The 17,593-nt window shown below is 48.4% G+C and overlaps 2 protein-coding genes across 2 annotated transcripts; both read left to right on the forward strand.

Annotated features, from left to right (window-relative positions):
• The first annotated feature begins 245 nt into the window (after nt 1-245).
• LOC119105353 (uncharacterized) lies at nt 246-6,971 on the forward strand. Its single transcript, XM_037228822.1, has 6 exons — nt 246-345; nt 4,041-4,160; nt 4,686-4,859; nt 5,163-5,474; nt 5,975-6,207; nt 6,875-6,971. The coding sequence occupies exons 1-6, from the start codon at nt 304-306 to the stop codon at nt 6,969-6,971; spliced, it is 978 nt and encodes a 325-aa protein (XP_037084717.1). The 5' UTR covers nt 246-303.
• On the forward strand, nt 6,966-14,487 carry LOC119105835 (atrial natriuretic peptide receptor 1). The gene is made up of 9 exons (XM_037229382.1): nt 6,966-7,043; nt 8,343-8,484; nt 8,765-8,887; nt 9,650-9,739; nt 10,427-10,553; nt 11,089-11,191; nt 11,990-12,105; nt 12,609-12,706; nt 13,119-14,487. The coding sequence occupies exons 1-9, from the start codon at nt 6,997-6,999 to the stop codon at nt 13,272-13,274; spliced, it is 1,002 nt and encodes a 333-aa protein (XP_037085277.1). The 5' UTR covers nt 6,966-6,996; the 3' UTR covers nt 13,275-14,487.
• The last annotated feature ends 3,106 nt before the right edge of the window (nt 14,488-17,593 follow it).

Here is a 17,593-nt window from a genome sequence, read left to right on the forward strand (position 1 = left end):
GCCCCGCCCCCCGCCGGCCAGCCCAGCCCGCCGCGCGCCCAATAACACCGCCCAATATCGGGCCCGCTTTAATTTCGGCGTATTAGCGCGGCTTGTTAAGCGCCGGTCGATTTGCTGATGAGACGGAATTGAGGCGGGGTAATAAGATGCGGTCAGTGAGATGGGGGGGGGGAGGGGGGGGGGGGCGTCTCCCGCGCTCCGAAGGGGTGGTCGGCGCGGCGCCGGCCAGACGCCGGCAGGGGCAGTGTCGGAGAAGGCTGTGAAGGACCCCGGCGTCGCCGCCGCCGGCTCCGTCCCGGCGCCATGCCTAACAAGAAGAAGAGCAAAGATGGCGACGACAAGGAGGTAGGTGGAGTCTGAGCGAAGGCTGGGGTGACGGAGCGATGGGCGCCGGCTGGAGGACCGCCCGCTGATGGTGACGGATGCTGGGTGTAATCTCGAGATGACCACTTTTGATATTTGAGGAGGACGTTCGGTTTCAGCTTTCGTTGTGACAGACGAAGGATCATGAAGCAATGTAGTACTGGACGTTGGCTGAATGGGGGCATGCCATGACTGTAGCCCGGTACGCTGCGATGAAGCTTGCTCAGATGAAGCTCGGTGAGCACCAACACACTTGTAGACGTACACGGATGACCCTTTTGATATATTTGTATACCGCTCGCCTTGAATATTTTTTTGTGAACTCCATCGATGCCGCACAAGACAATGGGCCGCGAATATCAAAGAAACCCCGATTATCCCCACATGTTTCATCCATGCGCGGCAGGCACTGGAGACCTGCTTTATAATTGTATAACTGAACTTTTAACCGAGTACAGGTGCGACCAGTTATTCCATGATCTTGCTAATTGAAAAAATGAGAAAAGACTTGCTGAAGTAAATCGCGAATGCCAATGGATTTAGTGGATAAAACAGACAGTGTCAAGGAGCAGAGGATCAATGCAAAATGAAAGTGTGCCGAACGTGTTGAGTGTGGTCTTTCGCATCGTGGTATACCTCGTAAGGGGCGCCCCCAACAGTGGTGACTTGTGCGTCGTCAGCCAGAGGAGTAGAAATGTCGTGGAAACTAAGGGGGGACGGGCAATATTGACTTTAAAGGTGCTTCATTTCATGCAACATTACCGTGTTCATGTCAAACGTTCCCAAAAAGGGGGAAAGCTTGACCCTCTTTTCCCTGTTCTTACAGCTATGCTGTCAAATGTCAACAACTCTACTCATAGCCGAAATAATCGAAGCCTTTCTTGTGGACTCGGGTTCGGGGAGTGGGGGACAGAGAGTAAAACAAATCTACCAGTAAAGCATGCTGGAAACTTGGTAAAAGAATATTGAGAAATGGCAGGGAGCTGTCATCCAAGGACTTGCTGAGGAAATCGCGAAGGGAAAGGAACAATTATGATCGTGCTCGCACATCCGACACCATGTGATGGCGGCGTGACGTCGCTTCATGAAATATATAGACTGGCGTATGATGCGGCTGATCTCAGTTTAAATGGCTTCAATGCAAACTTCTCTCATTCTTTGGCTAGTTAAGTTTTGTGAGGGATTTTCGGCCCCACGTCTGCATCTGGTCTCAAGGCCCGATTACAATGTGTCAGTCAGTTGAGTATTGTGCCGCTGGCCAATCAGGAATGAGCTTCGAAGAAATAGGACGGCGAACCGCTATTTTTGTTCATTGGGTGACTTCGTGCATAGTGCATACATGAGCTTTTAACCAGGCTGCATCGAATACAAAAATTGAGAGGGATTGCGCAACAAACCGTGTTTCCAAAAGATATGCTAATGCAGGTCGTTTGCCTATTACATGCTTCTTGCCAAATACTGCTGGCTAAATGAGCAATCTTTTTCCATGATGGCTATTGTCACATGGCAAGCCTGGATTTTGCCTCCTTTAAGTCTCCTTGTTCGTTCGGTCACGACCGTACTGTGGGCATTTGGCGACATTTTCTGTCTGCTGAACAGCAAGAGCTTTATGCAAGCAACCAAGCTAAAATATGAGAAGTGGTCTGCTGGCCACCTCCGTGGTGCAGAACAGGCGTTCTAACCGTAGGGAAGGGAGAGGGTCTCCCGGCTGAATTACAGGCATCTTGGGAACGGGCATCGCAGTTCGGTCAAATCAGATCAGGGTCAAGAAAGATAAGTTTTGAGACAGTGTCAAACGAGTAGGGGGGGGGGGTGGGGGGGGGGGGGGGCGTGGGGCTTGACAGTGTTTAGCCACAAGCACTAAGCCGAAAAATACGCTATTATGGTACATTTTTGCCACAATGCAAATAGTGGCAGTGTTTCGTCTGACTTGGTGTGTTCAGATGCGAGTGCGATATCGACATGTCTATTGTGTGATTCGACTTGTGTTGCCAGCACGTAATCGTTGTGTAAAACAATGCCCTTGTTGGCTTATCAGCCGCTTACATGGTCGCTTTCACAGTAAGAGATAAGAATATTTGTGGCTTGTGCCAGCTGAGATTCGCTGTCGGACGCGGGGGTCATAATTCGATGCATCCTGAGGGGAAAATGGATGTAGAAGTTGGGAGACACTGGTGAGAAGGGAATGCGCTGGACTAAAAACCAGCGGCGTGGTTACGAATCCCTTAACGGACACAGTGCTTGACAAGACCGACATGGAAAGACCAGCTGACAAAAGTCCGAAGAGGGCCGACCATGCTCGAGGTGGCCGGGTCACGGCGCTACACGGCACGCAGACCCAATCGCAGTCCTGAAGCCCGTCTGACAACAGCTCCGGGTGCTAAACTGTGCGGTGAACTGGACCGGCAAAACTTGGGTGCTGGATGGAGTGTACACCCAAACAAGCCCTGCCTCGCAAGTGCTTTGAAACCACAGCCACTCATGTAAACTGCTCAGAATGGATTTAAAAATAAGGAAACAGCAGTTAGCCCATAACTATCTAGGTGTCTCACGACTGAGGCGTGATCACATTCACTCGCTCCTGAGACTGCATGGGGTGCGATATTAATATATTTTCAGGCAGCTCCACCTGTCTTGCTTTTGCACACCTCCACACCCTATGATGTGATTGCCCACTGTTGTGCGATTCATGAGTTCGTTGGGTTTCGGTGACGCAGTGGTTGGGCTGTGCATCTGGAAAACTAGAGGTACAGGGTTTGACCCTCCGCGGTGTCCGCCCAGAGTGAGAGGCAAACGTGGCATAGAGCGTTAAATGCTGAATGTGTCGTAAAGCCACCATCAGTAGCCCGTCCACCCGCCTACTTTCTTTTAACATGCCATGCCCATTGTCAATGTCTACACTTGGGTATTTTCTCGAAAAATGTAGTAAGATATTAACATCAACGACAACAATAGCAACACCAACATCTGGAGGCGTTATGGACTAGATGGGGTTGAAATATGTCGCCGATTCGCAGATGATGCGTGCGCCGACACCATGCAGTTGGTACACAAACGTAGCTGCTTTGGCTGCTGATATTTCTAATGAACCCCTTAAATACCAAATTCGAGCAGCTTTATGGTCTGTCACCGCGCACGAGTGACCTACCGCACACACCGACCCGCAGTTTTGCTTGTGCCATTGTCCGTCCTCGTTGGTCTTGTGTGGCCGGAATGACGAATATCTGGGCCCGTTCTCGACCTGCGTTGTGACCTGAACACCTTGCTATTGTTCCCATGTGTATGATATGGAGAGGCTGTATTTTGGTGGTGTATAGGGGATGTGCGAGTTCTAAGTTTGATTATGTTGCAGTGATATATACAATCACGTCCTAACGAACCATTGTTTTCAGTTGCCTTGAACGGATCGAGCCCAGGAAGCCAATTACAATAGCGTTTTAGTCCATATAGTAGGCTGAAATCAAAGCGCAGAAATGATAGCATTGCGTGTGTTCGGAATTTTCTGAGGTCCTAGGCTACGTTTGGTCAGAATCTTCTGCCCGCTCAGGTGAACAAAATAGCGAACTGCTTTGGTAATACCCAGTTCTTAAGAAATTACGAAACGGGCAGGGCAGCCGCATTCTTCTATTGCACTGTACTCACGTCTCTAAGCTCACTCACCGCCAACATCGTCACAGGGGGCCAAGGAGACGTCGGAGCGGGCCGAGAGTGAGGCGCTTGAGATGAAGTTGCCGCCCAACCCGCGCCGCCTCTCCGGCATCTCCATCGACAGCGAGGACTCCACCAAGATGGTCGAGGTGCGCACCTGGGTCCACACTCGTCCCAGCTGGTGGCCCCCAATTAGACAGACAGCCTGTGCTAGAGAAAGATGCTGACATCCACTGATTCGGTGCTGGTAAAAGAGACTGCCATGTTGCTATGCGCCCTTGCGCCAGCCGTACTCGGGCAGACAGGGGGCGGAAGGAACAGGTAAGCTCCATGCTAACAGCTGACAACGGCATCGAACCGCCGTAGGTGTCTAACAAACGACTGGGTCAGATGTTAAAAGTGTAGAAGAAAGTATTATGGGTATAGCATTTGTTCCCCTCCCCCCCAAAAAAGAAGAAAATAAACACAAAGCCGACCGTAGCCAGTGAGCTCCACGCTGATGGCAGACGGGTGAAGAGGGTCAGAGTCAACCGTTTGTTCGTTGTATCTTCGAAAGGAGCTGCCGATCTCAGAGTCAGTCCAGTTCCCCGACAGCTGTCTGGACAGCCCTATGTTCTCGCTGCTCGCTGGGCTTGCTTGCAAAGAGCTTGCTGAACAACTCAATTTTATGGCAGGTTAAGACGGGCTGCTGCGGCATGGACCCCACCACAGGACGGGGGAAGCAGCTCCACCTGATCCAGATGCTGCTGCTGCCTTTCATCCCCATCATGGCGCTCATCATACAGAACGTGGTGAACATGGTCACTGTGCTGGAGTCTCAGGCAGACATGCAGAAGACCATCGAACAGGTAAGCAGTCGCGGCTTAAGACGCTGTTTACCACCTTGTAAGGAGGAAGGTATGCTGTATTCGCATTACATAGCGCTAAGACCAAACCTAACCTAATTAGAAGTCATGCAACTGATGTGCACCGAGGATCGATTGTTAAGTGCTCATACTTGGCGGCTTGAGTCGATGGATCGATAATCGCAATCGCCAAGGAAGCATTAATGAAGATGAAATCAATTGCATATTAAAACATTTAATGACATCATCAAAACTAAATAGGCATGGATCGCTACGTCAAACGATGCAGTAGATACGTATTTTCAGGTGCAAATCAGTACCGACCTGGGCAACGTCACGGAAGCCCTGCAGTCTGAGCGCGCCGAGATCGCCTTCTTCCTCTTCACCAACGGCTCCGTGATCCGGCGGAACCTCTCCGAGCACTTCCAGTACACCAACCAGCTGATCGACAACTTGCAATGGCCGGAGTTCCGGATCGACGACAAACTATTCCTCAACAAGTTCCTGTTCCGGATTCGCTTGGACGACTTCAGGGACAAGATCAGGAAATTCGACACGCCCTCCATCGATGCCGGAATAGCGTTCTACAACAGGGCCAATTATATCTTTCTGGATCAGGCGAGTTAAAAAAATCGGGAGAGGGGAGGCCTGTTTTGTACCCGTTAGTATCTTCCGAATCCGGAGATTTCGTGTGCAGGTCGAATTAAACTTCTCGTCGCGTTAAGCTTGACTTCCAGTTTTCACAATCTAACGGACGATTTCATGACCAGTTAGATAGCATCACGTCCTCTCAGAACGGTATTGACATGATACCTTCCCCACCACATATATCAGTGCGAGCGTTTACACCTGGTGCCTGACGAAGGATGTTGCCAGCGAGCACAAAATCAGTCAGTGCAAACGTCGACCGTTAGAAGCACCGAATGTTGACGGCTAAGGTTGGGAACCCCAGGCCATTCATTCCCTGTGCTGACGCCTTTTTTTGTGTCATCCGTGTGGACGCGGTGCTCTCAGCACCTAATATTGCACACACTGTAGGTGACTTGGTGTTTGCTCCCATCATGACTCAGCGCCTGACGCCTCCTTGACTGAGGGTGACTTGCGTGTGCTGCTGCCAGCTCACTCGGGAGATCAAGGAGAAAGACGCCAGCGGCGTGTGGCGTCCGCTCCTCGCCTACAAGAACATGATCCGTGCCATCGAGCATCTGGGCATCAGCATGGTGTTCGGCGAGCAGTACTTCGGCAGGGGCGACCTGGACCAGAGCAGCTACATCGAGTTTGTTACTAACGACGCGCTTGGACAGGACTTCCTCAACAGCAGTCAGAACTTCGCATACTGGATCAAAGATCGGTATGTCGCTTCAAGCAGTGCGCGATCGCTAGTTTTCGCCGCACCGGAGTAAGGTTTCATGCATGACAACTGGCCAATTGCCCCTAAACCACGGATGAATGACCCCCAAAAACGTGCTTGGATCGTGTCTGGGGACATCGTTATGCCTTCCAAATTATCTTTACATCGTGTCACGTCACCTAACTGAGAAGATAGGTGAGCGATCCTGAGAAGAATTATTGCTTTCTAGTCGTTGACTGATCTTTGGTAGCATGAGTGGAACACGGCTATGTTTTCGGCGGCCAGAATGCTGAAATCGTCTGGTCGCTTCGTGACGAGCTTACGATTCCCTGACGGTAAATGAAGTCTATGTATTTAAATTAAGTCCTATACTAACGTGTTCATGTTCTACCAGAAATCGGTGTGAACAAAACTGTCTCTTCGGTTATCATTCCCGGCACAAATTTGCACCTTTCCGATTTCAGTTTATATAAACTTGTTTTCCATTTGCCCACATTTATCCATAGGGAGGCGTATGCATTCAGAACTAAATGGTTTATTACATGCGATGAGCGAATAGTTGCACTCGCAACGCTTTCGAATTGCAATGTAAGTGCAGATCCACGCCCTTTCTGATAACTCCCCTCCCCGCTGGCAGTACTGCATCGCGTCGTTTGCCCTTTCCCAGGTACGTGCAGCTGCAGAGTATGTACCCCTGGTACTCCAACATCACCCGACGACGTCACGAAATTTTGCTGCGAGAGAAGATTGACCCCCGACTTTGAGAAAGCTACGGAGTACTTTTATGCCATGCTAGGGTACCTCGACGCCCTGAAGACGATCCAGTACGAGATCCGGTAAGACGTTGTTCTGAATACTTAATTCCTGGGTGGTTGTCGGAGCCTATATTTGTGCAGAGTCACTAACAGCTTCACCCAGGTATCCCAGAACTTAATTAGCAAAGCCTTACACTAGTTACGTCAAATGAGTAATCGCGATATATTTCACATGTTCACTATCCAAAGGTCAGCACCAGAAAGAAAAAAACAAGTCCAGTTTTCACAAACATGATAATTATGTATTTCATTGCATCGCAAAACGCAATACATCGGCTTTGATGCAAGGAAATTTCACAATGTTCGTCGTTTCCTGCCGCAGTTTTCCGGAAACGTTTTCCTTGACCGCGGACGACATTTGGCATCGTCACACATTTCAACACTTCCGAATACCGATATCCTTTTTTACAAAGAAAAAACAAGAGCAGTTAATAAATCCAAACAACTACGTTGCAAATCTTTGATTACATGAAAAGTATGAAAACAAGTCATCTTAATCCGCAGTTTTACTATTTTCATAAAATAAATCCAAACTGCGACATCAACTTGCGTCACATGTGTCTATTGTTGTTATTCCCACGCCAGTCCAATGCGTCGCACTTTGTATCACCGACAAGCGTCATCTAAGAAAAGAGTTATCTTATCTGCGAAAGTATGCTGTGAATTTCATATTAACCGCAACATGTCTGAGCAACACCGCGTAAGCTTGCTATGGCAAGCCTCCTAACCAGCTCCACAGCCGCAGCCATAGGAAAGGTCAGCAACAGTCAAAACTACCTCGAGCTGTGCTGAAATTACGTACAGGAAACCTAGATGGGCTCTTCAGATCGCTACATGGGAACGGACTTTGCTATTGTCTCTGTCATCGTTAATGTATACCTGCTGCATCAAATTACCGATTCTTCAAGCATGATACTTCAAGAAATGCAGCGAATAAATACACATGAGCCATTGTTATAAAAAGGTCACCGATAATCAATATGGCTAGACGCCAAAAGGGAGGCAAATGATAATGAAGCATTGGAAGTTGATTTGAAATTGATATGCTTGGAATGATATGTGTTTAAATGTTTGAGCACGCTTGGCCACCTTTTCGTAAGTCACACTTTGGTCATCGTTTTCTAAGGTCCGTGGCCAAAAATGAACTTAAAATAGTTTCCCTTAAACATGTAAAACGCGTTTAAGGGCGTATTCATTTTTAGGGCGCCCAGACAATCTTTCATTGACTTTGAATGCGTTATATTTGACAGCACTGAGCCATAAAACATCCTCCGACCTGCTTGACATGATCAAGTGTGACTGAACTCAACTCTGCCCCAGGCACGAGGTGGAGAACACAATTCGGGAGGGCGTGCGGGCGCTGAACTCGGAGGTGGTGGTGGGCCTGGCGCTGCTGGTCATCGTGCTGCTCATCTCCCCCATCATCATTCTCCTGGTCCGCATGGTCACCAGGACGCTACAGGCACGTCAACACGTCAAAAACACGTGATGGTCATAGTGATGCCACACGAGCTGTGAGGTTCTGCTTTCACTCAACACCTAACCATGCTATTCGGATGTTTGTGATGGTGATCGGCAAGCAACTATTCATTTTATCTTCATTATCATGAAAACCCAGGTGGCAAATATTCGCATTTGGTATGATGTGGACTGTGAGTAATGCGGATCTATGTTCAGGCCGAGGCCAAACTCATTAAATTGGAACACTGTTTACGAGCCGCAATCACATGCTCTTTCCACAGGCGTTCTCGGAAACACTCCTGGAAAAGACGCATGAGCTAAGCAACGAGAAGAAGAGGTCCGACAAACTGCTGTACCAAATGTTGCCGCCGACGGTGGCTCAGCAGCTCAGGCAGAGGAAGCAGGTGATCATGTAGAACTTACCCTCGCCACTGCTGATATACATTGATCAGAATCTGTTGATTGGGATCCGAGCGTCAAGGAGATCATTTAAACGACACAGCTTGATAGTGGACCATCTTTGTCGCCTCATTTTACATAATTTGGCTTTTCTTCTGATAGACGATCCTCGTCCCGTTTGATGATGATGACAGGATAGCTATGAGTGTGCGTGAGAAGGTCCAGTCGCCTCTGCTAATGAAGTCAACCTCTGCCATCCCCATAATCCCTTTTGTGCCCGATGCATCCCAGAGCGGATTTGGAACCGTCCAGGTCAGCAGTACAATGTTACGTTTGTCAGGCTTTGAGAAAATCTAAGTAACTTTTAGAAAATGTATTTTGTCTATCCAAACGGTCGTATTTGGCGACTGATGCGTGCAGCACTGAAAAAAGTTAATGGTTCTACAGAAAAAAACTATTAATAATTTGAAAGGCATGTAATCAATACGAAGAATTCATCCATACATAGGCACCCTCGGAACTCTGTGACAGCAGCAGTCTGCCAAGAGTGTCGTTCAGGTTCGCTGGAATGTATCGGGCTTCATAGAGTCCTCTTCGCAATGCCGAGTGATACATCAAGATGCGCATTACAAAACGCATGTCACCGCGCCGTGCTCTCGCGAAAATCGGTGCTATTCTGCGCTCTAAACCGGCACCAAGTATAGCAGCTTGAAGGCCGCGTCGGCGCCGTAGCCGTGAGCGCTGATCGCCCCCACCCCTTCACCCAGGTGTCGACGGAGGTGCACGAGTCGGTGACGGTGTACTTCAGCGACATCATCGGCTTCTACGAGCTCGCCGCTGAGAGCACACCGCTGCAGGTGCCTCTTGTTTCCTCTGACCTTGTGCCAGTCGCTAGATGTAAAAAGTGGCGACTTGTGGACTATAATGTAGGACTCTTTGTTAAGACGAATTGCAGTCTTTGTATCGTTCGTGAACGCAATGCTCTTCCAGGCTGCCATAGTGGGTCGTTTTTTGGAGAGGTGGGTGGGGGTGGGGATGGGGGCTGGAGGCAAAAATTTTGTTCATCCCATTAAGCATCTAAAAAAAATACATGACGAATCAAGTTGTCGTCATAGTCAAAGTTACAACATAGCTGTAGGCACTGCTATATTTTCTCACACACGACCCAATGCGAGCCTTCTTAGCCCACATTTCAGTATTCGCAATCATCATTTTATGATGAACGAAGCAGCGATCGATATCCCAAGGATTTGGTTTTAAAGGATGTCGTTCACGCTGGCTTGTAGCTCGTCAATGATGTAATAATACCAAGTCATGGCGCTACGCACAAAATACATTTTGCCGTACATCATGCAATTTCGGAACCGTGAAGAGTACAGAGAGCAAATGCATCAGAAGGTCAACCAACTGTTTATTTTAGGTGTGGTTTCTTGAATTCGAGTGACGTCATATCAAGTCACGTGGTCAAATTATACTTCGGTCTGCAAGTGATGTGTTGAGTGCGATGTGACGTGTTGAGTATTAATGAACCACGCTGTTGCCAGGTGATCTCGCTGCTCAACGTCATCTACAAGATGTACGACTCACAGATTGACTGTTATGACGTGTATAAAATCGACACCGTCGGCGACGCGTACATGGTCGCCAGTGGACTGCACATGAGACGGCCCGGTGGGTAAACCCAGAAACGCGCTTTTGTCCGGACACCCAGCTTATCCCCATACCGCAGCATGATTGTGCCCTACAGGGTAACGTTATGGTTAGATTTTGCAAGCCTAAGGTCTAACCATAGCAAAAGGCAAAAACCAGGCAAAAGTGATGAATTGGGCACCAGTCAAAGACGCGCTAGGCAGATGAATGTCTTGCTTTTCAGCATTTTCGCAGTAGAAATGTTTACAGGCAATGTGCGGCAACGTGTAAATCTGGGTTAATGCACCCGTTGTGTCGGCGATTCGGACACATACCTCATATGCCACCACAGTCAGTGGCCTGAATTTCACATCCCGTGTTGATATGTATGATCGATATGCGACCAAAGCTTTCATAGGATGGCGCGACCATATCCTGGTGCGCGCATCTCCTTTGTGTAAACGGGCAAAAGGCACTGAACTCCGGCGTCACCCATGCCCAACTTGGCCATTGTTCAGAAGACTGCAGGTGTCATGTTAGACGCAAATCACACTGTAATATCGATCATGTGCTGCAGACACGAATCACGCGGCGGAGGTGGCCCACATGGCCCTGGACCTGCTGACGGGCACAGAGAACTTCGTCATCCCGCACATGCCCGGGGAGAAGCTCAAGATCAGGCATGTCCTCTGCTTCGAGACAGCTCTAATATGATGACCAGTTACTGGTGGTATAGTAACCCAGTTGTAAAGGATAGTTCAGGTTTTCTTATCGGCAGTCTGGACCGCTTTCTTCGAGAAATTAGGCGCAAAGGCAGGCAGTGAAAAGTTTGCTAGGCAGACAAAAGGTCAGTACATCAGAGGTCAGAGAAACGTTGAAAGTGCAACGTTTTGCTAGTTGATAGCGCAACGCCTTGCAATGGCTATTAACTTACAGCAGCGGTACGTCCGTCACGCATTCATACGGACTAGTCACCTCTGCTTTATGGACACTATTCATTCCCATAACGACTTATTGAAGTTTTGATTGTGAAGAGAGCAATAACCGAACGTCTCATGGTTTAGTGAAAAAGATAAAAGCAATGCGTGACAACTCAAGCCCCGTTTTCCTTCCATTCCAATGTACCGTGAGACTGTTGGCTATTGCACTTTTCAAATCATTATCTTAACTCTCCACCGTGCGCTGAAGCAAACGTTGGCATTTCTCTTCCTGGAACTCGCTGCTAAGAGCCTAAACATTGCTTTCATTTTATGTGACGAATCAGACGGGCTTCGGGTGCTGTCATGACGTCAGGGTCTGCCATCAGGATCGGAGTCCATACGGGCCGGGTGGTGGCTGGTGTGGTCGGCACTAAGGGTCGGGTGTTGTCATGACGTCAGGGTCTGTCATCAGGATCGGAGTCCATACGGGCCCGGTGGTGGCTGGTGTGGTCGGCACTAAGGGTCGAGTGCTGTCATGACGTCAGGGTCTGCCGTCAGGATCGGAATCCATACGGGCCCGGTGGTGGCTGGTGTGGTCGGCACTAAGATGCCGCGCTACTGCCTGTTTGGCGACACCGTGTCAACCGCCTCACGTCTGGAGTACACAGGCCAACGTGAGTCATCGCACTGCCGGCTGGGTAGATGGTGGCATCAGCGATAGTAAGGCATGACCGGACACCGTGGGAGTCTGAGTGCACAAGTTTGTGCAGCGAGTGATGGACACTGTACTTGAACCTTGCAGCTGACCCCCACTTGGCAGTTAGCGAAGTGGAAGGGGTACATAATGGATCAGTTCTGCCTGTTTCGGGCGCGATTCAAGCGTCGTTCGCCCCGGGCATTGTCTCTTCTTACCCCAAGCGCGCACCTGACGCGATCCAAATGACGTCATCGATGCCACCTCGCTTACCGGCCATATGACTTTACTCCAAGTGTAAGCCTGACGCGATCCAAGCGACGCCATCGATGTCACCTCGCTTACCGGCCATAGGAATTTACCCCAAGCGTGCGCCTAACGCGATCCAAATGACTTAATTGATTCCACGTCGCATATCTGAGTCCTGCAGCAGCGACTACGCGGCTGGCAACCACGGGGCTCACCAGCACGCCTGCGTTTCAGCGTTCAAGATCCACATCTCAAGCGCGACCCGCAGCATGTTGGAGCCCACGCAGGGAGGCTTCATCGTGGTGCCACGTGGAGAGGTGGACGTGCACAGGGTAGGTACCAGGCCCCCTACCCATTCTGCCCATTCTGCTCATTCTGCCCATTCTGTCAGGATTTGGCGTCCCCCCGGTGAAATGCACAGGTGAGGCTGCAGGGTCGAGTACGTGCTTCTTACGTTGGGCCTGGTCTAGATCGCTTCACCGAGCTACCAAAGAACAGCCAAGTTGTCCGAAACGTGTTACACGCAAATACGTTGGACTGTGTGGCTTCCGGCGCCTGGGCATCAGGAGAACGTGCCATGCAAGCGTCATTTAAGTAGGCACCTGTTCATATGTCTGCTATTGCATCAGGAGAACGTGCCATGCAAGCGTCATCTAAGTAGGCACCTGTTCATATGTCTGCTATTGCATCAGCGGCTTGTTCTTGTCATTGGGGCTGCTGGGTGATCAACGAACTCATTCGCAGAACAAACCGAAGATGGAGACGTTCTGGTTGGTGGGTCGCCACAACGACACTAAAAAGCGGAAGGAGAAGATGGAACGAGAGAACAGCACGAAGGTCAGCGGCAGCAAGAAGAAGAAGGGCAACCCGTCGGTGATTAAGAAGATCCTCTGCAAATAACGCGTCCCTACGTTGACACAGCTGATGGTGGCTTCGCGGAGACACCGGCGTTGAAAGGTTGTTTAGAGCGGCGGATGGCTTTGGTTCGTGAGCCGAAGCGACTTCGCCAAGCGGAAAAAATTGTTGCACTGTGTAGGTATGCGCAGGCCGACGTGGCCATGGAACTTCGCACAATATCAGTCAGTCTTCCCGCCCTGTTTGTCGTCTTCGTTGAGTTACTGTGAGCGGTTCCCTGAGGGAACACTGGACGACACGGGATAAATGGTGGACAGTGCACGCCGCTGTGGCAGCCGCGTTGTTGGTACCATGCCAGTACCAAATATTCAGAGCCCTCGATGATCACTGACACACTGGTAGATTGTGGTATCCTCCAGGCAAAACAGAAGGTGTTTTGAGGCGCTTGGGCGAGACTTTGCTTTGTTCTCAAAGTCCCCAGTCTAAGCTGGCTGATTTGACGACCTTCGCCTCTTTGACGACCTTTTCTATTTGAACAGAAGCTACTTGAACAGAGGATTGAAACTACTGTGACGCCGTACACTTGGGTGTGATTATCAAGACGCTGACCTGTCGAAGTAGTTTTTAGCTATTTTTCACAAATACTTGCAGGAAAATCCATAGTTGGATTGCCATGTTTTCGGTACAGACTTGTCCGAGCATAGAAATTTTACGATTGTCCTAGAACATACGCCATACATTGCAGTTGACCGTGGATGCGACAGCCTTAAGAGAATGAGGATCAGCTGGCACTTTTTCTTCGCCAGCCCCTTAAAATACAGAATCGGGTGAACACAGGCTGCAGTCGCCAGTGCCGCGTAAGGCCCCATTTGTGCCGAGAAAGCTTAAAAGTATAAGGAAGTTGCTGGGACAAAACTGTCAAATCTTGCATCTGTCGATTGGGAGACGTTTGAATTATGCTTTTCTGAATAAAGTTATCGAAGCTGCTGAAATACTTGCCACCCGCTGTTGTCCACCAATCAATATTATGTCACCATGCACAAGTCTGCTCCTGGAAGGGTAATTGATTATAGGATCATGATTTCATTTATTTTGGCACCCTCTAGTCATTTTAACCCGTAAAAATCACTGAGGAAGTAGAAGCCGGGTGCCACATGTGATGAATCTTTTGCGTTAAGATCCTGACGCAACGCTTTCATAAAGAAAAATATTCCAATGCTCGCTGGAAGTATTTGCCACGGGAACAAGCAAAAAGCCACCGGGGTGTGGGGGGGGGGGGGGGGAGGGAGGGGGAGGGAGAGCAAAACCTGCGCAGGGGATAGCGTGAAAATCTGTCCAATACCTCTGCAGCATTCATATAATTGATAATGCATACACGTCAACTGCATATGGCTACAGCTTCCGATGTTTAGCCTCTATTTCCAGCCGTAGTCAACAAGATGATCGATGTGATTTAACATTTCGGTTGAAGCACACGGCGAGCAGCCTTTGCACGAGGCATCATGAGAAGCGTAAATTGAACGATGCAAGAAATCGTTATTTTTGAAAGAAATGCGGAACTGGTAATCGGATTTTGGATGGTCATGAGGTATCCTTCGTTACTGCCGCCGTGTGCTTGCTTGTTCTACTGTTTGAGCCCATGTTATGGAAATGAGTGTGCTGGGTGTCAAATGATGTCGAGCTCTGGTCTGCGTGACAGCTGCACCCGCGCGAGAGAGCTACGTGGCCGGTCGTTCACCGATTGCGCGGTGTCTGAAGGTGTTGATGGGAGCGTTATCCTGCTCACGATGCAGCGTAATGATGAATGTAGGGGATTTATTTCACAGCCGAGAACGTGGGTCGTGTCACATCCGTGGGTACCCACGAATTGGACAGGCTCAACTCCCAGCGCGTTGTATTTTCTCAAGTAAGGTTAGACGCAAATACCATTTATGTGCTGTCAACGATGTTTGATACTTTAGGTTTTCTCAAGTCTATCATCGAGTTACGCGGTGATGAGTTTCGTTTATCAGTGTGAACCAAACCTCCCCCAAATGAACACGCTTGATAGGAAAGCGACGTTTTGTTTTGTTGCCGCATGCAGTCGTTGAAGAGACCGACAAGCCTAGCATGACGTTTTTGGAATTGATGTTTATGGGCGACACGGTCAATAAATGTGACTGAAAGGATGTTGGGTGTGTCGCCTGAGCCCACGTCCGATTGGCTACGAAACGTCTTTAGAAAATAGCGATGATGAGGATCCAAGCTACTACAGGTCATTCTTTTGACGTCCTTTTGACATGACCTTGGAATATATGTGGTTCTGATTAAGTCACCATGATCCCATTGCGCGTGTTCTAGGGTACATGGCCAGACCGCATTAACCATGAAACATTGTGAACGTGACACAGATGCGTTAACAAAAAATGGGTACATTTTCAGCGCTATTTTGGGTCACTTCTGGAACATTAAGGCATGATGACAGGATGCCGTTTAAGATGGCCAGGCGTTTTTTTTTTACCCAACGTAGACTGGAGGGCTGTAGTGGAATACTTGAAAATTGAGTTTTTGCTTTGCATGGCCCAGAGTTATTGTAATGAAAAAAACAAGTGGTGGCCCATTCGGCCTCTGTAAGGTCGGACAAATAATTTCTTGAAAAGTTTTGGGCAAGCTCACCAGTGTTTCAATCAACACGCCATATGAAATTCCGAATCATATCCTTTTAAATATTACGGGAGCTGATTTCACTCAAACGATATCTTGCAATTTTGAGATTAATGTCGATTGCGCCAAGAATAAGCTATCAGCATAGTAGCGAGAAGCATAAAAAAACAAAAAAAAGCATGCGATTTATATCAAAACGTATGCACGTAAGCTTACCTATGTACCAATGCTTACCTGAGTATACCTGTATAATTTTGAATCAATTAAAAATACAATTACAAATTGGACAGTCAGATAATAAAGCAATGCAAAAGTTGCCAACTGCATTTGCAAGAAACGTTGTGCATGAATATATTCATAACAACAGGGTACTTATAGCATTATTTCTGATAGAATTACCGGGAAAATGGAGGGACAGATGGATCGATATTTCGGCCACAATTTATCTCTTATCGAAACAAATACCAATAGTGTGTATCAGTAATGCGAATGCACGTAGCGAATGCGTTTCAAAACATCCAGAGCTCATAACGTCTGGTGGAACTGATTACTGATATTCGTTTTCATAAAGGCATGCAGCCGAATTATCAATATATCCATCTCTCCATTCTCCTGATTATTCTAGGGGCAATACGGCTATTAGTAATGTCTTATCCATATGCGATGAATGGAGCAAATTGGGTACCAAGCAAGAGTAAACTTTATTAAGGTATTGTTTCCGTAAAAATGGACGTAAAATGCGGATAACGTGCTACGAAATGTGGCCATTGCACAGCCATGAGTCACATCGGTCACTCCCTGCAAAACTTAGAAGCACGCCGGCAGTATTTTTCGCGGCGCACCTAAAAAGCCTCAAATACACGTAACGGATGCGTGTTAGAACATCCAGAGCTCATAACGCCCATTAGTCAATACGTTCAAAATCGCTGCACCCAGCGCTCACAACATTCAAAAATTGTCTAATCTTCCTGGACAGAGGAGAATCACAACACCCAAGCCAGCAACATTCAAAATTATGACATTTTAAGCTTATAAGATCCGTCGCTCATGACGTTCAAAAGTTGCAGGACAATGCCAATTTAAGCTTATCAATCGGACACTGTAATTACTGGATGTTATAAAGTCTGGATGCCGTGACTTTGGACGTTGCCAGCTTAGATGATATGCTAAGCGCTAAGAACATTCCAAAACAGACATGGAGTTACGGGTCGAAACGTTGCGTGATCAAATGTGCCGATAGCACGAATGCCATGACACCAGTTGAGGATCTGATGGGAACGCTGGTCTGAACAATCATTCCATCTATATGAACATCTCTCCACAAACGTTCGGTAGAATCACTTTCATTGAACAGAAAATGCAAACGTCATCTTTTCAACATGGGTACCACCCCTGCATTAGGACATGAAGAAAAGATGGAAAATGCTAAACAGCTCCAGCACCTTGGTTCAAGTCATTTGGGAACAGCGAACGACTATGAAGTGCTTACACTTCAGCATTGGCATCTGGGCCCCGCATAAGGCTGAATATTTATACAGCTTACCTGCAAAATTTCAAACTTCCTGTTTTTTAAGATTTGATCAGAACCCTTTGAATGGATGGATTTCCGGGATCAGAGCTCACGCTAAGCAGTGCTTGTTGTGCGAGCCCCGACCCCACCATCCGATCGCGCAATTCCAGGCAACGGCAGAATTTAGTGGCGAAAGCTTTACGCGCCGCAA

The sequence above is a fragment of the Pollicipes pollicipes genome, unplaced genomic scaffold, assembly GCF_011947565.3.
Source record: "Pollicipes pollicipes isolate AB1234 unplaced genomic scaffold, Ppol_2.1 Scaffold_6138;HRSCAF=7277_pilon_pilon_pilon, whole genome shotgun sequence".
NCBI classification, from domain to species: domain Eukaryota; kingdom Metazoa; phylum Arthropoda; class Thecostraca; order Pollicipedomorpha; family Pollicipedidae; genus Pollicipes; species Pollicipes pollicipes.